This window comes from Beta vulgaris, chromosome 9 (genome assembly GCF_026745355.1).
Source record: "Beta vulgaris subsp. vulgaris cultivar EL10 chromosome 9, EL10.2, whole genome shotgun sequence".
NCBI lineage: Eukaryota > Viridiplantae > Streptophyta > Magnoliopsida > Caryophyllales > Amaranthaceae > Beta > Beta vulgaris.
In genome coordinates, this window is record NC_079210.1 from 54459408 (window position 1) to 54484601 (window position 25194).

Consider the following 25194-nt stretch of genomic DNA (forward strand, 5'->3'; position numbering starts at 1 on the left):
TCAATTGTATGAGTGATTTGTAAAGTTTCTTCTTTTAAGTGATTTGTGAGTGAGTGTTGTAAATTAATTTTCGGTAGTTTTCTTTGAGTGTCGATTTTGATTTTGACAATCCTTTTATAATTTAGAAAGAGAAGGGGGGCAAAATAGGTATTTCAAAAGAGGAAACCATTGCTCCCCCTTCCCATATATAATAGAGATTTAGCGTCAGGTATGAGGGAGGCCTGTATTGCATCCACACTTCAAGCCCAAAAGGCTCTTGCGTGAAGGGCGTAATAGAGTATAAATTTATTCCTGGATCCTCAACCATCAGTTTAAACTTTTGGTTGAGTTAGTACTTTGACATGGTATCAGAGCCAGCGTGACAAAAAGGTCACGGGTTCGAATCTTCTCTACCCCTCCTTTCTCAGTAGAATATTTAGCGCCAGATATGAGGGAGGCATGTGTTGCATCCACAATTCAAGCCCAAAGGGCTCTCGCGTGAGGGGCGTGATAGAGTATAAATCTATTCATGGGGCCTCAACCATCAGCTTAAACTTTTGGTTCAGTTAGTCCTTTGACATATTTGACTGTGTCCGATCAACCTATGCGGGGAGTTGGTTTAATAGGTCGCATTGGGGTTAATTAGGATTTAGTAACGAAATTAGGGGTTAATGATCAAAAAAGTTAATAGTGGTTAATCATTAAAGGCATATAGTGAGTTATTAATAAATTGAGGGGTATACGGTGAATTTTGAAAACATTAAGAATATGTGGTGAATACAAAAATTTGTTGAGGTATATGGTGAAAAATCCGTAAAAAAAAAAATATACTCAGTACGACTATAATATGCTCACTCCTCCTTGGAAAACTACTTAATACTCGCTCTAGGTAATATAGTGATATATACACACAAATATATTAGAAGGCGTTCTTATCAAAGGAACGGCGCCACGTGACATTCTTCTGAAACTTCTAATGCACATGTTTATATCTCAATCAAAAATATCAACAACGTGTAATTACTAGGATTCTAACACATGACTTTTGAAATGAAATGTGAGAGTTTAACAACTAATCTATTACAATTTCAATGTTTAATATTTCAAAGTAAAACATTATAAAGTCCTATAATAATTGATGTAATTATAAAAACATGTAGACAAGCTTTTTGATCTTTAACCTTTTAAATTCTCTTATCCAAATTCCATTGAAATTTTTATTTTTATCTCTAATTCCTTATCACTCTTTAATTAGACAAATACAAAGATAGCAGATATAAATGCATCTTATTGATTATTGTATACACTTTCAATAACGATATCATGCTCAATGCTTCCATGAAAGTTTTAACCCCCGGTTAATGAGGATAAGTTAGGTACTAATACGTTCCCTCATCCAAAGAGTTACCTAGGTTGTAATTTAGAAAGTAGAAATCTGATATTTGCGTCAAAATAGCATAAGCTAGTTCATGGCTTATCATAGTCCCATTATAAGTACAACAATTTCTGAATTCTATGGAATCCCTTTTCAGCTTTGATCGATCATAATAACTGTTACATAATCATACGAAGCCATGCATAGGTTAACGCTTTCATGTTCGGATATGGACGGCATCCTCTTGCGGTGAAGGTATAGGAAGGTGACCCTTATCTTGGAGGCACTTAACGGTGTCGTATAAGCATTGCTTAGCTGGGGTGAATTCCAATCCTAAGTCCTTCAGCTTTTGGTTGGAGAACTTGTATGGTTTTGCTCTTGGGTTCACTTCGTCTGAGCACCTACAAACATTTTCGGAAAATAATTAGTCTACTCGTCCGGTAATATACCCACCACTAATAGAGAGTAATGGTAAGTGATGATAGTGAAATCCAAACTCACATTATTAATAATATTTTAATGCTTCTATTAATAATGGGTAGATTACCTACCGATTAAATGTAGCAATGTCCTAGATTTTCATTCATTTCAATAACTTTCATTACTAGTTTACTACTATGAACTTAGAATTTGGGAAATTGCAAAAAGTTAATTATTCAAGTTTGGTGCAAAAATTGTCAAACACATTGTACCAAGGAGTGATTCAACAAAATTAAGGAAAATTAGAAAGGAGGTAGGTGTCAATGGTCATTAGTCAAAGAAATGCAAATTGTAGGAAAACAAAAAGATTGAGAAACTTAGGAGTTGATTAAAAAGATGACAATTGACTTGAGCTATACTTGCATTGGTTTAGGACATGGTCATAGGAGTAGGAATGCAAGAGTAACTCTCATAACTGATAAGGACTTAGATTTTAAGTTTGCTTTATTAGTTGAAGTGTCGGTTTGAAAGTGTATGTAGTCTGTGAAATGGTTGTTGGCTAGTAATAGAAGGTGCGTAAAACATCTTGTTTTATCAATGTAGAAAAAAATAAATAATGACTTATCTATTATAAATCATCAAATTTCCATGTCATATTTCACGAGCTGACATATTCTTTCGTACACTTAATTAATAATCTAATTACTCTCTTTTTTTATTTTTTTTGTTTAAACCACATATATACATACTTATTGGTCATGAGTTTGATCTTGAGTAAAACGAAAGAACAAATAAATATGACGAAAAAAAAACTTTGGAAACAAATAAGACATTTGCAACTCCAATATAAAATTTTAGTATGATTCGCTTATGCAAGTATAATGAAGTAATATCAATCCATTTTTCTAATTGAAAAATATTTGGTAATTTGAAGCCTAAAAAAACCCTACCAAATTAAGATGAGACATGTTCAATAAAGTGTATTTTGATAATAAGACTATGCTAATAAGTATTGGTGCATTTATTTTTATGACTCCAATATAAAAGTAGGTGAAATTCAATGCACCCAAGCAAAAGAAAGTGACTTAGGTGAGTAAGATTTGTTACTTTGTCATTGTTATTAGTTAGAGTATTATATATTATTGGTTCCTTTCGGCTATAACTTTATTTGTAAGACTCTCTAGCCCACAATTTTGAGAATGGAGACACTACTAATACAGTAATACAAAAAAACGGAGCAAGATTTTCAAGATATCGACCGAGGATGAGTATGGGGCCCAAGTTAGTGTGTATTGACCTACTTTATAATGTAAGGTTAGCCTAAAGATGTTCCGTCCATTTTCCTAGAGATTTACAATTGGCACCAACATTCTTGTGCTAATAGGAGCTTGAATTGGCGTCTCATTTGAAATGTCAAAATGAAACTTCACAAATTTTTTAATACCAAAACTAAGTCAAAGTAATATCAAAATAGAGTCATTTAATAACAAAACCAAATTAATTCTATTTTGGTACCAAAGTGGAAAATTGATACCAATTAAGGTTATATTTTGATCCCAAATGACTATTATTTGATATTACTTTGACTTAATTTTGATATCAAAATTTTACGAGATACTATTTTAACATCTCACTATGAGTTACCAACACTTTCTCGACTAAAGACCCTCCACTAAACCTAAAACATAAATGATGTGTCGTTTTCTATTAGAGTTTACTCCAAAGGTGATGACACAACACGATCAAAGGGAATGATGATTGATGATACGGCATTTAAGGTCGCACTCGCACACGACTAGTGCTGAGTTGGGCCCAGCCCCATGCCTGATCGAAACAAATTTGGTAGTGGTTGAGGAAGCTATTACAGCTTCTCATCTTTCCACCAAAAACAAAATTATAGTCGTATTATAATATAGAGGTATGGCCCAAATATTATGGGACAGTGTTTCAATCAAACATAATATGGTTCTTTTTTATACGTCAGTGTGACACCAAACAAACGCAATCCAATTATCCAATGCACTATAGTACTCTTCTCATTATTTTATCTTTTCTCTTTTTGGCAATGATAGTGCATTACACTTGCTTCAACACTTGTTCATTTCCACTTACCAAATTAAATGGTTGTAGCTTTTTCTCTCAAAAGTATTAGCCACTTAAAATGTAGCTAACTTATACTTGAATCAAAACTAATGTAAGTTGTGTAACATTCTCCTTTTTTAGTTAATATTGTCTTTCATTATTTTCTTAGACAAACAAATATATTAATCAAGGCACATGGCTTTTCCTAGAGGTGGTCATGAGCCGGACCGGAAAAAAAATTTGCTCATTGGTCAAGCCGTGCCAAAATGAGTGGGCTTTTCGGAACAAAAAATAGACTAAAAAATCATTTTTGACTTGCCCAAAACAAAAAAAAAAATCGGACCGGTCCCGACCGCGGGCTAAAAAATTATGCCCAAAATCAGGGCCGGGCCGAGCCAAAATGATCAGCTCTAGCTTTTGCTATATGTAAAACATGTATATTGGCTCAATTGACAAATTTCTTCTGATATTTTAGCATTAAATAGCTAAAGATACGTTCTCTTCAACTTAAAATCATGATATATTGTTATGAATGCGTCTCATATAAAAAATCAACCTTAAGTGGCTAGTTGTTTGTATGATGTTACACAAATTTTTAAAAACAATATTTGTATTTGTACAAAGCACGAACCAACATAAGTTCAATAACTCTTGTGATAATAGGAATTATTTCTTATTGCTAGTAGGTGGTCAAGTTTATTGTTGTTAGGGAATGTATTTGAAAGAATTTGACAGTAAAGGAGACAAAAATTAACTAATATTATTTAATTAATATTAATATAGATATCCGAATATTCTGCTCATATCTTTTCCTTTCCCACTAATCATGAGCCCTTGATTTTATAATATATGGTCAGAATTCAACTCTACTTTGTAGAGTTTTCATAAAACTCTAGAGGATCCGGGCCCAAACATCAGCCTCAATCATAGGATTATTCAACAACACTATATTAATAAAAACAAGATTTATGAATGTGAATGATTATATATCTACATTAATAGAGAAGTATTTTCTTAAAAGTTCGCATCTACTGACATTTTAAAAAGCAGTGTTATTAAATCCAACTACTTGTTGGGTTCGGGTGACGTCTCCGATAATTGAATATAATAGAGTGATAAGTCATAAGATCATGATATTACAAAGTAAAAGGTTATAAGTTCGAAATCTCTTATGTAAAATTTTAAATTATTTTCTTAATGTATGAATCTTCTTATCCAAGCTTCAAATTTCTAAATATAAGATTATAGATATGATTCGAAATTTACTAGACATGTTTTTTTCATTTTCATATGATTGCTAAAACGTAACGAAAGCAAATATTTGGTGTAAGAATAAGTTGTTACTTGTCATGTATTTTCTACCATTTAGATTATGTTGGCACTTGTTATGAAATGATGGGTGTGCTTTATGTTTTATCCTCTTCCCTGATTAATTTATTGATCATTAACATTTTGATATAATATAAAATTAACTCTGGGGTTTCGACTCAACCAATCGTTTAAACTTGATTGGAACTCCGAGATTAATTTTATATTCTATCAATTTTACTATTTTTTCCGATAATAGACTTGCAAAATATTAAGAAAATGTAGAGAAAAGGATACTTACTTTGTAGGAACAGGATACTCAGGGAAGAATTTGGCCAAAATCTCACAGACATCCCCTCGATGGAGCACACTCTCAGCACAAAGGAAGCGTCCAGAAGCAGAGGGATTCTCATACACTAAAATGTGGGCCAATGCCACATCCTTAACATGCACATAAGCTTGAACTGAATTCACATATTTTTTGGCTGACCCAGTCAAGTACTTTAGTATATGAATGATGCTTGCATTTATACTTGATTGCAATATTGGCCCCAATACTAACACCGGGCACACCACCACTAGATCCACTCCTTTCTCCTTCGCCACCTCCCATGCTGCCTGCTCCGCCACCGCCTTCCCGTAGCAATACCAATTCTGCAGTTTTATATACATAAATTTAATTATATATGTCTTGATCATGTTTTACTCAATTTAAACATACCAATTAACATATATTGCATCTATGTTTTCTCCCTTAAAGGTATGATAATATATTAATATTGATTGTGCTCCATAAATCGTGATCCTACTTTAATTGGTAATATAAGCAAATCAACGTACATTGTAGCTAAATACTTATAAGGTACCATCAAAACTGTATCCAGCGCATTTATAACATAACACCCTATATGTCATTAATTTCGAATACAAGAACTATAGAACTGTGGTACTTCTTGCACAACCCTTTGAATGGGTTAAATATTCTACATTTCCACATCATAGATAAATGCATTATTTTAGGATAATATCCTAGGAAACACCAACATATTGGCTGGTAAGGCTATGTTTAGTTCACCTGAAATTTTCTGATCTGAACTTATTTTTTCTGATCTGATCTGAACTGATCTGATAACAAGATCTTATGAACTTATCTGATCTGATCTGAACTTATTTTTTCTGATCTGATCTGAACTGATCTGATAACAAGATCTTATCTTTTAGATTTCTCTTAATATATAAGAAAAAATATAGTCATGTGGGGCCTTGTTTGATTCGTCTCAATGAATACATTATTAATATTCAATTATTATAATTTTTACTAATATGTAATGAAAGATATAGTGATTTTTAAATATAAGCATGATCTGAACTGATCTGATCTGAACTTATTTTTTCTGATCTGATCTGATCTGATCTGAAATAAGCAAAAATAAGGTGAACTGAACATAGCCTAAGGCATGCATAGCATGCAAAAGGAATACCCCAACATAATGATGGGGGTAAGGATTGAACCAAGGAGAAACGCTCTATCCACCTGAGCTAACTCCTATCCTTGGACAATATCCTCCTTGTGAAATTTAATTCTTTTTCCCAAAGTTTGTCTATATTATCATTATTGGCTATCTTAGTGTATGATAGAAATTAGTGAATTTAAATTGAGAGCCACCATGAACATTGTTACAAATGTCACAAATCACGATGTTATTTTAAAGGTCCCAGCAAACTTTATATATACATGAGTTCCGTGGACTCATTCACCCATACATATTCCTTGACATCATGATCCAACTTTAAACATTGTTATGTATCACCACGTAACGAAATTACCAACTATCTGGACAAATTAAATGACCTACATGTTTTCTGGTCCCAATAATAAATGTAAAATGTGCGGGAAAATTCGGCTGATTTAAAGGCACCATATAAACATGATAATTAGGAGTAGTGTACAAGTTGATTGTGAATGGAGTTTTAGTCATGATTTTTGGTGTGGGATTTGGCTTTACATCAATTTCAACAGGATCCTTTGAAGTTTCGCTTTAAAGTTTATGTCTTTACTTTCTTAGTACTAATAATAAGATTTAATAAGGTATAAACTAAAGTAATTTCATGGCTCATTAGTTAGGTTCAAATAATTCAGTTTGAATGAAGTGAACAACCCTTAAAAGTTACACAAATTATTAAAATAGGCGGTTTAATTTTAACATAAAATTAGACAAAATCAAGACTAATTTTTCTAACAATTCCATTTCATTTCACTCTAACCCAACACTATCCTAGTCATCCCTTCTCTTTTCCTTCCTTTTTTCTTGATTATCGAATTACAATAGATAATTTTAAAAAAATAATATGTAGTTTTACAGAACGGATTAAACTAGTCACTAAATGGATTAAACTAGTCACGCACTGAATGAATTAAAGGATGTCATTAATGAGTAGATTAAACTGGTCACGAAATAGATTAACATGGTCCCTAAATAGATTAAACTAGTCGTTATATTTAAAAATATGGCATGTTCTCGTCTTAATATTGGGCTTGGGCCGTACTTAATTTTAAGTTATGTAGTGACGCTCTCTTTGAGTCAACGTGTCGCGTTTCTGACATTTTAAACGTTTTCGACACTTTAGGTTACTTTCAGACACTCTGAATTTTCTTTTGAAGATCAATAGTGAATTGAAACGAGATCAACACAGTTATTTGTTACTAGAAGAAATGTTTTCCTTCTCAACCTTACTTTTTCCTTTTAATATCTCTAAATCTCTCAAAATATAGCCTAATTTACTATCAAAACTGTAAAATATCGTGTTCTCTAATGTTTTCCCCGTGTTTTTTCACTTAGAATTTCCGTTTCCCCATGTCTACGTGTCTACATGTCCGTGTCCGTATCCGTGTCAGTGTTCCGTGTCCGTGCAATTTACAAGATGAACTGTAAAAGTTAAAATAAACAAAAGAAACCAATAACTTCCAATAAATTCAGTGACATATGCATGGGACTTAAAAGTTGAAGAAACCTTAGTGTTCTTGCAAAAGTCGAGATCACTCCAACAGCTCTCATCCACCACCTTATCGGGGCTCCGATTTGGGTCCATATAGACCGCTCCTATTGAAGATGTAAACACCACACGCTTCACCTTTGCCTCTGCTGCTGCTGTTATCACATTTTTCGTCCCGATAACTGCTGGCTCTACCATTTGTTCCTTTTTTTACCCAAAAAAAAGGCAGATTATTTTAACACTAATATCATAGAACTTTTTTTCTCAGATTGCAAAAAAATATACTTAAAAGGAATGTATGCATTTATTACCTAAGCTGCATTGTTTATAAAAAGAAACTAAAATATCATAAAATGATTATGCATGGAGGATGTTGTGTACGTACTTATGTGAAGAAAATATATTAAACTTTGAAACATAGATTTAAAAAATGATGATTCATGGAGGCTTCGATTTTCAATGCTTAAGCTTTTCTATGAAGCCACGCACCTTTTTATTTTATCTTTTTGGGTAATACTCCCTCCGGTTTTTATTAATTTACACGTTTTTTTTTTACAAAGTTTTAGGAGAAACAAAGTTGTGGGACATAAAAAGAAAGAGAAACTATTATTTTTATGTTAATAATGTTGAATGTATGTGTGATGGAAAATTAGTAGTCTCATTTCAAAAATAGAAATAAAAAAAAAAAGGTAAACTAATAAGGGACATTTCAAAAAAAAAATACGGATAAACTAATAAAGATCGGGATAGTATTATACTAAGCCACTTTAGTTATTGTAGAGAAAAAAGAAACACGGAAGAAAAAGAAACATACAGGATCATCAGTAACAGGAGAAGCAGTGTGAAAAACACCATGAGAGCCAGTAATAGCAGCTTTAAGTCCCTCAAAATCAAGAAGATCAGCCTTACACAGTATCAGCCTTTCCTTTGCTCCTTCCAACTCCCTCAAATGTGCATTCTTTGGATCATCTGTATTATTTTTTAATTCAATAATTATAATTTGTATGTACAATAATAGCAAATCCCTGGTTAATCTTATACTCTAAAATGATACTCCTATATACTTCCGAAGTATTTTTTTAGTCGCATCATTTAGTTTTGTTGCACTATTCATCAACCAACTTTGTTAAACTATCTTGCATTATTGTATAAGAAAAAACATAGTCAAGTAAGCTCTTGTTGGATTCGTCTGAATGCAAGAATTTCAAATAATCGTCTCGACAAATATGAAAAAGCAAATGTTGCAACTAAAAAAATACAGCGTACTATATATATAAACATTGCTTGCCTGGATTTCTGAGAGTCCCTTTAACGGTGTACCCTTTCTGGAGGAGGAGCTTAACCATCCATGAGCCTATGAACCCACCAGCACCTGTCACACAAACAGTTTCTCCGTTTCCGGTGGTGGCAGCAGCAGCGTTGTCATTGTCTTTGTCGGAGGGCATTTTTGTCCTTGTACGTTAATTCTTTATGAAAGGTTGTTTGGTGTTTGTATGTTTAGTGCTTTCAAAGCTATGGTTAAGCTTTCAAAGCCAAGGAAATTTGTAAGTAGATATGTTTGTATTTAAAGGGAAAATGAGATAAACTATTCCCACCTACCAACTTTACTCGTTATATTATTATACTATATTCTTTTTTTATTAAAAAAAAAAAAAAAAAAAACAAGATTTTTGAGTAATTTGGTAATGAAAGTGAAAGCTAGATAGGATAGTATGATAGAAGTGTTGTAGGTGAAGGTTTTTCATGTCCTCTCTTTTTTTCTAGTTTTCTTTTCTTTCTCTTTTTTGTGTGGTGGGGTGACATTTGATAAGCAATGATAAACATCTAACTATTAGATGTGTTAGATATAAGTTTTTGTGTAACATATGTTGTTTGTGCATATTACATATGTTGTTTGTGTATGTAAAAATATTGTTTGTTTTTCTTATAATAAATAAGAGGAAAACAACAGAAACAATATATTTACATACACAAACAACATATGTGATATGCACAAACAACATTTGTTACACGAAAACTTATATCTAACACATCTAATTGTTAGATGTTTATCAGCCCTCGACACTTGATAGGGTAAAACATGTCCAAGAGTGAAAAGTGTTAGCATAAAAATAATAATAAGATTTAAAAAAAAAAAAAAAAAGTGGGTACAAAATTTTTGTGGTAAGGAATCAACTGGGTAACATCGCAAATATAGAATTGTCAAATTAGGTAAAATTATAAGTCATTTCGGTTGCCAATTTGGTTTTCATTAGTCAAGTTTGGTTATTTTCATGGACTAATTGTTGGGCAAGAGGCACATTAGTCGTATGAAAAACGCAAGGAAAATCAGTACGTCTAAAAATTAAATTTCTTTTTGAGATAACGGTCAATCTTGGATCACTTTATTAGTAAAATAAATGAGATTTTCAAAAATATTCATGGTTGAATGAGCTAAATTCTGTTAATTCTGTGAAAACTTTTTTCTTTTAGGGAAATCCAAGAAAGGGGATCATATTATATCTTTTAATGCAATAGAAATAACATCATCTGGGACATTATCTATTCATAAACGATTATCTATTTTTCAAGGTTGGAGATGAGCTAACATATGCGCTACCTTATTCGCAATATGTTTTACAAAAGATCAAACAACTTTATTAAACACTTGTGAGCTACACTTGTGATAACTTAATCACTTGGTAAATTTATGTTGAGACCACTAGTTACTTAATCCAATCTCGTTTACAACACAAACCATCTTTTTGTGTTGCTTCATTTAAAGTACTAATGAAGTGACATTGTTCATAAAGTATAATTTTTCGATGCAAATTATTTATGAGTTTCTAATCTACTAATGATATCTTTTATAATTGATATTCTATCTATTGTTAGAAAGCATTGTCCATAATATTTCCTCATTTTTTTAGCTTGTCTATTTTGACTATACGCATTTGTCAATGATTATTAAGTACTCATTGAAACGAATCAAATAAGACTCAACATGACCATAACTATAACTTTATTATACATTGAGAAGAATATAGAAGATTCTCTCTAATTATGATGTCAAAATTCCAGGTGAACAAACTAAAAAAAATACTGCATAGAGAGTATATGTCAAGTGGCATCTTCTTTATAAGTACTACAAACCGCACACAACAATGTAAGATTTCTCACTTCCTAACTAGTTCTATTGATAAAAGTCGTTGATGAAAATCATTGTTTTTGGCCGGTATTACTAATTAATGGATAATATACTTTCTCTTTTTTTTCCTATATGTAATACTTGCTTTTTTGGTGGATAAATTAAAATTATTAAATATTACATCAAAACAATTAGAGGTAGCATAAGGTCATATGGTAGGAGTGTAGTCAAAGAGATGTAACTATTAACTAAGATATGTTCAATGCAAAGTACTCTATGACTTGGTCTGATAATTAGATCTACGACAGATTATAAACACTCTGATACTCTGATTTGGACCTAACTTGTGAGATATATGTACCATACATGCATACAATATAGCAATGATTGGTCTATGAAATTTTGTTAATATTCAAATAGAGGTTGTTGCAGGGCGTGATTATTGTGCGCCAAAAAGAAAATAGAGCTTGTTGCACACTTGTACCAATGATTTATGGTAGATTGGTAGTAGTGTATTATGGACGAACATGTAACTGTGTACGTGACTAAGTGAGTGTAGAACAAAAGTAGAGGATGCTTAGACGGAACTGTGGGGTGTGGGAGTATATTTTAATCGTAAAAATTATTAGAAAAGACGGTTTAATTTTAATATAAAAGCAGACCTAGTCACTAAATGGATTTAAAACTAGTCACCGGAAAAAATTAATCTAGTCATTATTGAGCTAATTTTCTTTTTAATATTGGGCTTATCATTGCCCAATTTTAATTTAAAAGTAGGCGATCTCTTACAAGCTAAGACAAACTCTTCTAATCGGAGAAGTTTTAAATTTAAGATAATTTTATTGATTTGCAACACTCATAACTCACAAGTAGTGTAAAGATATTTATAATCAATTATTTACAACTTTTTTAAGTTTACATATTTATTATTATTAGAAAAAATAATTGGTTCGAAAACCAACACCAAACTCAAAAGGTTGGTAAAAGGCTCAACAGTTCAGAAGACAACATGTCTAAAGGCTCATTACCACCACAAGTAAATGTCACAACATATTATTGGGATGGGTATTCCAACTTTGTCACTTTGAGTAATGTGCTCAGGGTAGTATTCCACTAAACTACTACATCTTCTTCTTTAAGTTTTTTTTTTTTAGGGGAAAGTTTATATTATTGATATGTTCGGTTGTTTACAAACTTTTAGAATAAAATTTAGTTTTGCTTGTCATAATTATATCAATATATTTTATTAAAAAAATCTAATATTTATATTATTAAGGCTACTATAGAAAATTAATTTATCAAACTTGAAATGTCACATGTTATTTTGAGAACCAAATATGAAAATGTGATACATAATGAGACATCTAAAATATCAACATATATCATACTTCTTGATGTATTTTCTCTCAACATTCATAGGATGAGAAAGGTTAGTCTATTTCAACAAATTAACTTAAATTTGTTTCCTCCTAAATAAGAAAAGTAAAAGAAAATATCTGAAAGAAAGCTATAATGGATACAATTTGTTGTTGTTAGTGGCACAGTAAACAGTAAAGAGCGTGGAGAATAGGTGACAGGCACTCCACGAACACATAGTTGGGCCACGCCCACTCCCACCCCACACCCACGCCACTTTATCTATCCCAAAGTTAGACGGTGTGCATGTGTCACCTATCAATGTATCAGGATCGGGATCTTACTTTAGATTGCATGGGTTGATAGGATCGAATCGGGAGATCGGATCGTAGGATCGTAAGATCCCTACAATTCGGTAAAAGGAGATAATTATGCTAGAATGTAGTGAAAACCTCATGTTAAAAATATTACACGTATTAATAATGACTTATTTCTTTAGCAAATGACGATAGTTTTTCAATACTATAAGATTGAAGTAATATGCAACCAAAATCTAATAGGACAAATATAATACGTGAAATTACTTTATGATTTTTTTTAAGACATGATCGAATCGTAAAGTCGTAGGATCGTAGAATCATATGAAGATTGTACAGTGTGATTTTTTGTTGTTGGGTAAGATCGAAAGATCCTACAAAATTAAGATCCTACGTATGACCGGGATCGGTGAAGTTTTTCAAATCATAAAATCGTAGGATCGTAAGATCTGGATCGGAATTTTAACAACAATGTCACCAACTAATCCCAAGATGCACACAAAGATTGAAACGAAAGGAATGGAAATGAGTAGTCCATAACACTAGTATAATTTTGCAGACAATTCAAAGGGAATTGAAAGTGTTATGTCGACCGTAGAAACTTCTCTTAGTACTGCTACTACAACTTCTGACTTCTGACTTAGTCTTTGAGTGTGAACTATGAACTAGCTTCACCTTCCCAAAAATGTCTTACATTTTTTTCCTTTCAACCTTGTTTTACCGATTTGAGTGTTTACTTAGCAGAAAGTCCAAGTATTTAGTTAGGAAGGCACGCACTTGTTCTTCTTTAATTTATGTAGATGAGACCACACATTCCATGTATGATGTGTTCTATATATCTATCATGAGGATTATTGTGAATACATTGAGCACAAGTGAGTAAAGGGCCGTCGTATGATAAAATGATTAGATAGCAAACCGTTTATCAGGAAATACTTCTAAGAGAAAGGGTAGATATCTATATAATTTCACTTGAAAGGTCCAATTCTTTTTTTCTTGTTACCTAACAAATTATGTAATGTTTGCCTAAAGTCGTCCTATATAATGACAATTGACAGCCACTATGATTATAATTTCACCAAACAATAAATTTTAGAGATTGTTTGGCAATCGGCTGTTGGTTGTTGGCTGTTTTAGTTGGCTTGTTTGACTGGCTGGAAGCATTGGAGGTATGTATTGGCTTTTTAAGTTGGTTGTTTAAGCCAGCTGTTTGCAAAAGTGTTTGGCAAAATTAATTGTAGTTGTTGGCTGTTTTTTAGAGAGTTTGTGGGCCAATAAGCCAAAAGTCAATCCAAGAAGCTGCTCCAAACAGCTTTTTCATTAGCCAACTTTTCAGCCAACCAAAAAACTAATAACCAAACACTTTTTTTTGGCTATTTGACCAATTTGAAAAGCCAAAAGGCAAAAGCCAATGAAAAAGTCATTTAACAAACATGACCTTAGTCAATTTTTTGAAATCCCTCTATTTTGCGATAAGTTTAACATTTGGGGTTGCACAAAAAACAATAAAATAACAATGATGAAAAAAGAACGCCCCCCCCAAATATGCATATGCCGATGTTTTAAGTTGTAAAACATTCAGTTTAGTGATAGTTTAACTTGTTATGAAATCGACCGGATTACAAAGTAATCAGGATAAAGGGCAAAATCACACGATGAAATCAGTTTGTTCTTAAGCCAACAGGGAAAAAGCTGAGGAACTTGGATCCACAGGTACCAAAACTAATAACATGGACAAGAAAGATACTTGGGGGAGAGAGATTTTATATCTGGTTTCATGTGTACAAAATTGGGCAGTCGGGCTGATGAATTAATTACAGTTGCCCTTTGCAAGAAGATACGCCACTAACACAAACCTGTACATACTCAGGTAAGTCAACTATCCTAACCATATCCACTAAACCCTTCGAACATTCTCTTCAACTTTCAAAATCATTACACCATATACAACATTATATGGCTTCCAACCTCTACTAAGTAGGAGTAAATAATTTTCTAGATATGAGGAGGTGCACCAACAGCTATCTAGGACAAAAAACTTGTCTTCTCATCAATCTACCTTAACTTTCTCCATCATATCAGAGCACGAAGAGGATTTGAAAAGTAGACGTTAAGACTTCTGTCCATCGGACAACCTTGGCCTTTTTGTCTCACTTAAACCTTCGGGCATCTTCACCTTCTCTTCCATCTTGGCAGCTTGATGGCTTCCATCGCCAACTTCATCCCCACAGTCAAGCATTACTTCCCCTTTGATCATGTTGTTTGAATTAGTTTCCTTCTCAAGCACTGTTTTTGATGCCTCTCGTTTTGGCCTGAGTGCATGACATGCAATAATTATGAATTAGCATGAGTGCATGACATAGACCAAACCACAACTCAATTGGATAATGCGGGACTTGCACAGTCAAAAACTTGCTACATGTGTTACAAGATGAGCATGATGTCAACAGTGTACCAGACTACCAGTGAAGAAAGATAGAAAGAAAAAACTTTAAGCCATTCGACTGCCAGGAGAAAATAGTCAGAAAGAGAGAACTTCAATCCACTCGACTGTCAGGAGGAAAGCTTACATATTTGGGCGTGACTGAGGATGTTGATTGTTAACAAATAAATCCTGAGTAATAGAACAATTGTCAGGACTTCATAATACCATTTTCAGATATAGAAAGAGATATCAAGGGGGAGATGGGGGCGGGGACACCTACAATATCATTCGAAATTTCATCACCCACAAACTCCCATTGTTCCGTTCTCAAATTTAAAACCTCCCTGTCTCCATCATCATAGTCAACCTATATATAAATCAAGAAAAAGAAAAATATAAGCCAAATTAAAATGATGATTATGACAATAAAAATATTTGAAAAATGAACCTAAAAATGTGAAACAAAGAGTGTGGCCCAAAACCAGCAGTGAGGTTGAAGATGCTGTAGTTAGGATAATAAAATTAAAAAACGAAATGTGGACAAGATGACATGCAATTATGACAGTGCCATATGAAACACCTCACCTTGTGCTTCTTTGTAGAAGCATCAAAGGATGAGATAACCCCTTCATAATATCTGCAAATTAGAACTCTGGTTAAACCAAACTGAAATAACAAGAATCCTGATCAGATGAATGTGTCAAGAAAATCATTCAAGTAAAACGCAAATCGGCTATAGTCAAAATGGGCAAAAAGGCAGCCTCGTCAAATTGGAGTAAGTTCTGTTTTATCTTAGGCAACAGAAGATAAAATAAACTTCAGCTCCACTAATTTGGACAAGCAAGCCTGTTTCAATTGTCTTCCATTTCCTTTGCCCATAAAAGGTAGACTCTATATAGTCTAGTACAGGAAGCACATGTACCTCTAAACACTAACCTTACGACAGAAGTACCTCTATGGCTATGTATTTGTTTGAAAAGCTTCAAGAACACTAAGCATTTCGATAGCAAAAACATGTTGACAAAGAAAATGATATATGTTCCTATTCTAATCTCAGTTCCTACTTAGTACAGGTCCAAGTCTATTTCAAAAGGATTAAAATTACGTTAAACCATATGCTGATGAGGAAAACAATGAAATCTTAAGTATATAATAACAATATCCAAGTGGGGAATCAAACACCTGAAGCAAGTAAATAGCCTTGTCAAAATTATGATAAGAATTAAGAAGAGCAAGAGATCTAATTTCATAATAGCATTATGGAAGTTTCATTACTTGCGGTCGAGAGGCCACCAAACCTTGATCCTAGAGCCAATCAAATCCTCTTTGTAATCTTTTCTTCCATGAGGAGTCTCAAAAACCTGAGAATAAGATTTCATTTAGTGAAAAACCAGATAATATATGGCATTAGTGTTCAAAATCTTAATTGATGATTTCTCGCTAGCATGCAAACTCATCAAATAGTGAAAGCAATAATTCAACACTGCAGATTCAGGATCTGTCCAGTATAACAAAATCAAATATACATTTTTGCTGGAAATTAATAATAAACTAGATAAACTGTCAATCAAAAGGGGGATAATGCAATACACTCACCTAGGCCTCCCGCTTTACCTACAGCAGGACAGCTCACTAATCCTATATACCTTCTAGAAGAATGTTTCTGCTATTTATGATTAATTGATTTGCTGAGTCATAGATAGTTTGTTATAGAGAAAGAATGATTTTGCTGAGGTGTAATTAGGAGCATCTTACTGTTGAGATGACTCTATAAATAGAGGTTAGTGCTATGAATGAAGGCATTCAGAGATTAGCCGTCACTTGTATTAGGAGAGATTACTGCCTCTAAAATGCAGTTAGTTAACCTCACCCTTTCTGGGTTTATCAATGCAGTTAGTTAACCTCACCCTTTCTGGCTTTTCCCTTACTCTTATTAGCCTAAATCTTCACCAATCTTAGTGGGTTCACCACAGTTGGTATCAAAGCAGTGTGTAACTAGACAATTTGATGGGCGCCTAATAACGTCTCTCAAAGAGTAGAATCAGTCGAGACTCTTGAGCAAGAACTCGCTGTAATACGTGCTTCAATGGAGCAAATGCAAATGGGTTCTGCCCCTTCCTGGAAGAAATGGCTCGAGACGCTCAAGATGAGGGCGTTCATGGAAGGTCAGACCTGCTTCCAAAGAAGTGAGGTCTAATTTTCCAGATCCTTCGAATATTCCAATCAGCCCGAATATACCGATAGGCTCCCCCGGAGGGAATGGAGGATCTAACTGGAGGTTCAAAAAACTAGACATGCCGTTGTTCGATGGGGTCATTCCGGATGGCTGGATCATGAGAGCTGAGCGATATTATGATTTCTACCGGTTGGCCGAGGAGGTAAAGGTGGAAGCCACGTCGGTGGCTATGAAAGATGATGCATTATTTTGGTATCAGTGGGAACATCGGCGTAAGCCCATTACCCGGTGGCCCCAACTGTAGACGCTAATACGCCGACAATTCCGAGCGACCCAGGAGGGAGCGCTTTATGAACAAATTACTAGCAATAACCCAGGTGAGCATGGTGATGGAAGTTCGAAAGAAATTCATTTTGAACAACGCTGGAGGGAATTTCAGACAGATCATAAATGAGATTAAGGGAGAGATAAAAGCAGAGGTAAGGCTTCATGGGCGGCCCACTCTTGAAGCAGCCATGGAGCTTGCACTAAAGATTGAAGAGAATTCCTAGTTGTACAAGGGCCGCAAGGTAATTCCTAGTTCCCACTCACCCCTTGGTCGGCAAACTGCTGCAACTCTACTATGACTCACCCTACGGCAGCCACTCCGGTGACCTCAAGACTTATCTCCGCCTGGCCGCCAAATGGCATGCACACGGCAGTGGCGCAATATGTGCAAAGGTGTTCTAAGCAGCACAAAGCTTCCACCCACTCTCTGGCGGCCACAAGCGGGGTTGTTGCACCCGTTACCACTGCTGACACAAATCTAGAAGGAGATTACTATGGACTTTGTGGAGGGTTTGCCCAGGTCGAAGGGATTTGATACGCTTTTGGTGGTGCTGGACCGGTTTACGAAGTATGGCCACTTTATAGGGTTCACCTATCCTTTCAGCGCACTAACGATAGCTAATGTGTTTATCAAGGAGATAGTCTGACTTCATGGTTTTCCAGCATCCTCATCTTCATGATTGTGTTTTTGGAAGGAGCTCTTCAGACTACACAACACCTCTCTCCTCCACAGCACCGCCTACCACCCCCAAACGGATGGGAAAACGGAGGTGGTGAACAAATTCTTGGAGACGTATTTAAGGTGTTTTGTGAATGGGAAGCCACGTAATTGGGCAAGTTGGCTACCTTGGACAGAATTTTGGTACAATACTTCTCCACATGCTGACCCCATTCCGAGCTCTATATATGGAAGGGAGGCTCCTCACATTATCCGCCATGGTCATGGTCGTACTGTACTCGACTCGCTGGATAGGCACTTTCAAGACGTGGTGTTATCCTCGATGATTTACGAGCTCACATGCTCCAAGCACAGCAACAACGCATGAAGGCAATAGCCGATGGAAAAAGGCATGATGAAGTGGTCTGAGTAGGGGACCTAGTTTATATCAAGCTTCAGCCCTACCGCCAAAAATCCCTCGCCCATCATCCCTTTGAGAAACTAGCTGCAAAATTCTATGGTCCTTATCCAAATGTGGGTCGCATTGGTGTTGTAGCTAACAAATTAGCTCTGCATGCTTCAAGCAAAGTTCGTTCAGTATTCCATGTTTCTCAACTCAAACGAATGCGGATTTGGAGATTGAATTTATACCACAGCAACTGTTGGGGTGCGCACTTCTGTCCAGGAAGATGTTTCAGTTGTAGAAGTTCTAATCCAGTGGCAAGGCATGTCTAAATTTGAAGCTACCTGGGAACCTTTCTCTCTCATACAAGAACGTTTTCCTGCTTTCCACCTTGAGGACAAGGTGCGAGTTTGGGAAGGGGATAATGCAATACACTCACCTAGGCCTCCCATACGCTTTACCTACAGCAGGATGATAGATCACTAATCCTAGATACCTTCTAGAAGAATGTTTCTGTTATTTATGATTAATAGATTTGTTGGTCATAGATAGTTTGTTATAGAGAGAGAATGATTTTGCTGAGGTGTAATTAGGAGCATCTTACTGTTGAGATGACTCTATAAATAGAGGTTAGTGCTATGAATGAAGCCATTCAGAAATTATCCAAGTCACTTGGAGAGATTACTGCCTCTCGAATGCAGGTAATTATCTTCATCCTTTCTGGGTTTATCAATACAGTCACTTTGTCGCTTTTCCTTTACTCTTATTAGCCTAAATCTTCACAAATCTTAGTGGGTTCACCACAGATAACAAGTTACAGTTGTAAATATATTCATTTGGAACTTTGAAATGCAGAAAGCAACACTAGAGCAACATATATCAAGGCATGTGCATTATATGAGAATACATTCTAGTGGTGGTAATATTGAACCTTATATCATCGATAGCAAGACTGTGGCAACCACTGAGGACTTAACTATTATAGCGATGCTTCCAGGGAAGATGCCAAAATTTTACGGCTTCACATCAACAAAACAAAATCAGCAAGAGTCACATCAAAAAAACCAAAGATTTAAAAATGGAATGTTTAACTACTATAAATTAAATTGGAATATTAAGTTTAGAAGCTACTTTAGTTGACAAATAAAACAGCATTAAAAGCAACAATATGATATTTAGCAAATCCAACTAAATCAGCAATTAAAGCAACATTATGATATCTACCAAGCCAGTATCTTGAATGTCTTCGCTACAAGGAGATGGGCTGAACAGTCTACCTCAGTCCATTAAACTATGATATAGCACAAGGCAAATATATAGAGTGTACAATCTCGGGGTATGATACACAAATTCTACATGTGCATGTAGTATCGACCATGCAATGAACACTTAAGAAATCTTTTTATAATAAAGGATGAGTCTAAAGGCTAGATATGCACCAGTCTAGATGCTCATAGCTCGGACAATAAAACATGTGTAGAAGATGGCCAGACATGCGGAATATTCCACTAAACAGACTCTGGAAAGAACTGGAGAACAATATGAAGTTGGAAACTCTCAAGTTAAGTCAACTTTAACAATTCATTCGTGCCCAGTTGATCCTATACTTTAAAGGAGTAAAAAATATATCCAGTTGAAACATCCTCGTATAAGTTTGCACAGACAACTGGAAAAGACCAGGTTTGAGTCAAAACACAAAAAAGGAAAACCTTATATCACAGGAATATTTCCTACAGTAAGTGATGAAATGCTGACAAGTCAACAATGCAAACCAAACACAAAGGAAAAATTTCACCTTCTGTAGGAAAGATTTTATATATTTTGGCAACAAGACGACAGTTCTTTCTAATACGAGTATGCTGTTAATATGAACATGATAGGGTTCTAATTGAGTGAGTACATACATCATCATCTGAGGAGGTCCTCTTCCTCTGAGATTTAGAGGTGTCATTTGTCCTGATCTTGTTCTTTTTTGACAAACCTGTTGTGCCCTTTACAGATGACGAAATTCAATCATCATAAAAATAAGGGGAAGAAAAAAAGACCGAGTTAGATGTCGAAGAATCTAAGGCAAAATGAAGTTAGAACTTAGTTTATAGTCAGTACCTTCTTCCCGGTTCCCCCAGAAACATCCTTCTTTGATGGCTTACCCTTCTTATCACTACTACCGCCATGAGAAGTTGCCTGGCGAACCTTTTTATTGTCAAGATCAACAACTTCTTCTGTCTCCCCCTTGGAGACCTCATCTTCCAGTGTAGGGACTGCCTTCTCACTTTTTGGTACTAACAAATTTTTCACATGACCATGAGGTATTCCCCGAGCAGTTTTCTCTTTGCTTGTCGAGTTCTGATTCTCTTCATCAGAATTATGGGACTTGACCTTCCCTCCGCTCTTGGATGCAGTTCCTAAATCAGTTCCTGGATCATGACTGCAACCTTCTATTGTCTTCAAATGCTGCACATTTTCGGCAGAATGAAGCTCATCCGCAGTGGGATCACTATTTGCCTGCTCAATGAGATTTGATTTGCATATTAGGTTCTTATTTCTGAATGTTCTATTAGTAAGCTCATACAGACTGCATAAAAAACTCCAGCGTGAATTACCCTTTATTATATTTAGTTTATTTTACCTAAATATTAGCAATATATTAGAGCGTCTATTTGGTCAAACTGCCACAAATGCATAGTCAGTTTCTCAGCAGAGAAAATAACAACTTCCAGACTTTTCGTAGTCATCATACCATAGCAAAGAATATGGATATCAGTATAAGATCACTAGCTGCAATTACTGATTGCTAACAGCTAGCGAATGTGGGCGACAATACCACACTTGAAAAAGAATAAAAATATTGTATAGAAATGTAATCATGCAATATTAGATTGTAGACTAACAAGCCAATAACTTAAGCATTCAGAAATGTTAATGGCAAAATAATGTTTACCATCTTACAAAAAGCTTTTGATCATTTACAAGTTACAACACCGGAAAACATGGCAAAATATGCCAAGGATCTAATTGGCAATTAGGTGATAGCTGACATTTAATTGCATAAGTTATTTGTACAAACTACACTGATGACTGATGTGTAATAAAACTTGGCAGTTAACTGATAGATACTTGATTGTGTAACGTATCATATAATTTGTTGACAAGTTTTCTTTCTCAAATCAACATTTACAGACTACAGTAAGTAGTTTTTTCAAAGATAAATAGATAATATTGAAATATACTTTTTCCCAGACAAAAGAAAAGAAGAAATAAAATTGTGCTAAACAAACTTCCATAGTTTCATAGACATTGGAGTATAGATAAGATGATGCAGTCATAGTCCATCACAAAATTGTTCTTGGAATAGATGTTTGTATTGAAAAATTGGCTGTCTCCTTAGAGAAATATAAACAGTAGACTTCCCGCCCCCTCTAAATTATTCTCTATCTTATTTACCCTCTCTCCTTAGTTCACATACAGCGGAAGGTAAGCACATATGTACTAAACTGTACAGCAGTAACTATGCAGAAAACTTATGTTGGTTTTCAATGCATCTCATACTATAGTATTACTATTTTAACACAACTTGTTTCCTCACATTCAAATTCCACGGCAACTATTGCAAAAAGCCCCTATTCTCCATGTTATTTAGAATCCGTACATTGCATCAAATCCATTATTCCAATATGCTAAGAACCAAATGAGCTCAATCTACTAATTGCCAATGACAGAATGCAAAATCCCTTCTCCATCCTATTCTTACTCAAAAAGCATACTCTACATAGGAGTAAATAGCAATATAGCATGCCAGATTGACAATCTAAAAATAAAAATAGATGCATACCAGATGCTTGGGAGAATCATGAACAAGGTCTTCCACAGCATTAGACTCAGTCTCACAAATCAAAGAAAGAATGGGAGCATAATCTTCTAGGCAGCAATCCAATGATGTCATTGCTTCCATGATATAAGGTCTGAGCTTCTTTGAACAATCTTCAACAACTTTGGCACCCAATTTAAAAGCTTCAGGTGAAGCATTCTGAGAGAAGAGCATAATTATGAGAACTACGTGGAAACACAGCATTCGAGGAAAACTTTCACAGACCAATGAAGCAAATATAACCTACTTGGTTTTCCTTTCTGATGCTTTCTACCAGGACCATGACAAGCTCCATTGAGAGAGAATCACTTTCTTCTACCATGACACTCATGATCTTCTCCATAGCCAGGAATACACAATGAGGATGATCGGAGCTTTAACAAAATAGAAAGTTTAGATGAATTATTGAGCTATCAAGATCAGTAGACGAGTCAGTTTCTCAAAAGTCTAAAGTTTATTCTGCTCTAACAAAAGAATATGGCATAATCTCATAGATACAAAGGCAACAAGGATGTCCATAAAGATGAGGAGGGTTGGATTTCCAGAAACCGGAACATTTTATTATGAAAGCTATATATTATATAACTTTAAAAAAATCTGAAAACCAAAAAGTGCAAACAAACAATGCCACAAAACAAGCCCTCAAGAATTTCACCTGATATGTTTCTGAAAAAGTTGAAACATTTTAGTGATTAAAGAATCACAATCGAGGTCAAGCATCATTACACACGATCGAAGCCTTGCAACACTTTGAAGAATAAGAACAGCCTTGGAATAACAACGGCCACGAGAACAGCTTAAGTTGTCAAACGACGAGACTATGAGCTCAAAAATTTGCTGGAGAAAATGAAAGACAACAAACAAGAGAAAAAAAAAACACATATGATCAATAACTCCTTAAAACTAAAGATGAAGGCTTCGTTTGGTAGGCAGTAAAACGTTTTCCTGGAAAACTGTTTTCCTCTATTTTCAGTTTTACATTGTTTGGTTGGCAAAAGAGTGTAAAACCATTTTCCTTTGGGATAAAATAACTCTCACAATGATGGAAAACCATTTTCCCTTCAAAATGAAGGGAAAACTGTTTTCCTTATCTCTCTTATACATTCCTCTCACTACCTTCTTACTTTCCCTTTCATTTTCCTTTCATTTCATCATTTTTCTTACATAGAACCAAACAACGGAAAACTAATTTTGGAATTGTGTTTTACATTGTAAATTGTTTTCCATGAAAATCATTTTACACTGAAAATATTTTACGCTCTACCAAACGAAGCCGAAATGAGTGTCAAAAAACAAGATCCTACTCTCATTTTGTCATCATCATAAGGAGCAACTGGTGCTGAAATCCGCATAATTTCATTTAGACAAGCAGCAAGTGTAGTCAAAACATCAGCATCTGAACTCCCCATAAGCTTGTCAGATATTAAACCCTTCATTGTTGGCAAAAGTGCCTCTTGCACAACCTTGGCTGGTGATTGTCCAATCTTTGACAAGAGTAACACTACTTCCTAAAGATTTAAATTGTAAATTACTCATCTTTTTTCTAAAATGGGATCATATGACAATGATGAATACAAATCCTAATAAATTATACATTGGATCATATAAAATACGCATTGAGAGTGATAAAGTGAGAGATAATATATACTTACATCAAGTAGGTTAACAAGTTCAGGAGTGGAAGATGGGGGTTGCAGAAGCTTACTCCCAACATCCTTAAGCTGCTCAACCAATTCTTCATTCACGACAACGGACATCTCTGCAAAATCCCTACCAAAGTAACACACCAAAAACAATAACAAAAAACAGATACTCTATTTGTTGATGATATCGGTTTTATTGACAAAAAAACTAAAACTTTGGGATTCGCTGAAATTGGACACCGCCCGCTAAGATTTGTTTACTCGAATTCTTGCAAATTATAGACCAGATATTGCTCTAGCCTCGCCTCCGTCCTCCCTCTTGTATAGTTGTATTTTATCGTGTAATAAGGAAGAGGGGTTTTGGAGGGTAAATGTGGACTATGGGTTTTAGGCTTTTAAGTTTTAGCTCCACATCTATTACCTAACCATGATATAGAAGAAAAGAAATATTTTGGAGAAATTATGTACCATTTACCACATTAATATTAGAATTTGATATATGTTTCATTATTTTTGTTTTTTTGTAGGTAAGATGAGGATGATTTGCAGAGGATATGGAACGTTGTTATATAGGTGAAAAATGACATACGAACAATTAGATTAACCCTGATTTTTAAGCTTTGTTTTGCATAGGGATGCTACTCGAATTGAGCAGTTTGCGAGTAACTCAAACTCGACTAGGCTAATGCTCGATAACCTAACGAGTTAAGCATGATCATACTTAACTCAATACGAT

General features: G+C 34.6%; 2 protein-coding genes across 4 annotated transcripts; both read right to left on the reverse strand.

The window, feature by feature from the left end:
- Nucleotides 1–1247: 1247 nt before the first annotated feature.
- On the reverse strand, nucleotides 1248–9709 carry LOC104904880 (cinnamoyl-CoA reductase 1). The gene is made up of 5 exons (XM_010693293.4): nucleotides 9447–9709; nucleotides 8973–9127; nucleotides 8177–8362; nucleotides 5466–5818; nucleotides 1248–1755 (listed from the first exon to the last, which is right to left on the reverse strand). The coding sequence occupies exons 1-5, from the start codon at nucleotides 9601–9603 to the stop codon at nucleotides 1572–1574; spliced, it is 1035 nt and encodes a 344-aa protein (XP_010691595.1). The 5' UTR covers nucleotides 9604–9709; the 3' UTR covers nucleotides 1248–1571.
- Nucleotides 9710–14691: 4982 nt separating this feature from the next.
- On the reverse strand, nucleotides 14692–24856 carry LOC104904881 (sister chromatid cohesion protein PDS5 homolog E). Of its 3 annotated transcripts, XM_010693294.4 has the most exons (12): nucleotides 24468–24852; nucleotides 24120–24323; nucleotides 23471–23652; nucleotides 23063–23189; nucleotides 22780–22974; nucleotides 21054–21452; nucleotides 20852–20938; nucleotides 16659–16744; nucleotides 15969–16020; nucleotides 15664–15750; nucleotides 15529–15572; nucleotides 14692–15270 (listed from the first exon to the last, which is right to left on the reverse strand). In XM_010693294.4, exons 1-12 carry the CDS (start codon nucleotides 24570–24572, stop codon nucleotides 15069–15071), a joined length of 1770 nt encoding a protein of 589 aa, XP_010691596.1. In that variant the 5' UTR covers nucleotides 24573–24852; the 3' UTR covers nucleotides 14692–15068. The 3 variants fall into 3 exon arrangements, 2 of the variants coding, with proteins under 2 accessions (XP_010691596.1, XP_048491805.1); XM_048635848.1 differs by lacking the exon at nucleotides 24120–24323 and having other exon boundaries at nucleotides 24468–24853; XR_007269503.2 differs by lacking the exon at nucleotides 15969–16020 and having other exon boundaries at nucleotides 15215–15270; nucleotides 24468–24856.
- Between the last annotated feature and the right edge of the window lie 338 nt (nucleotides 24857–25194).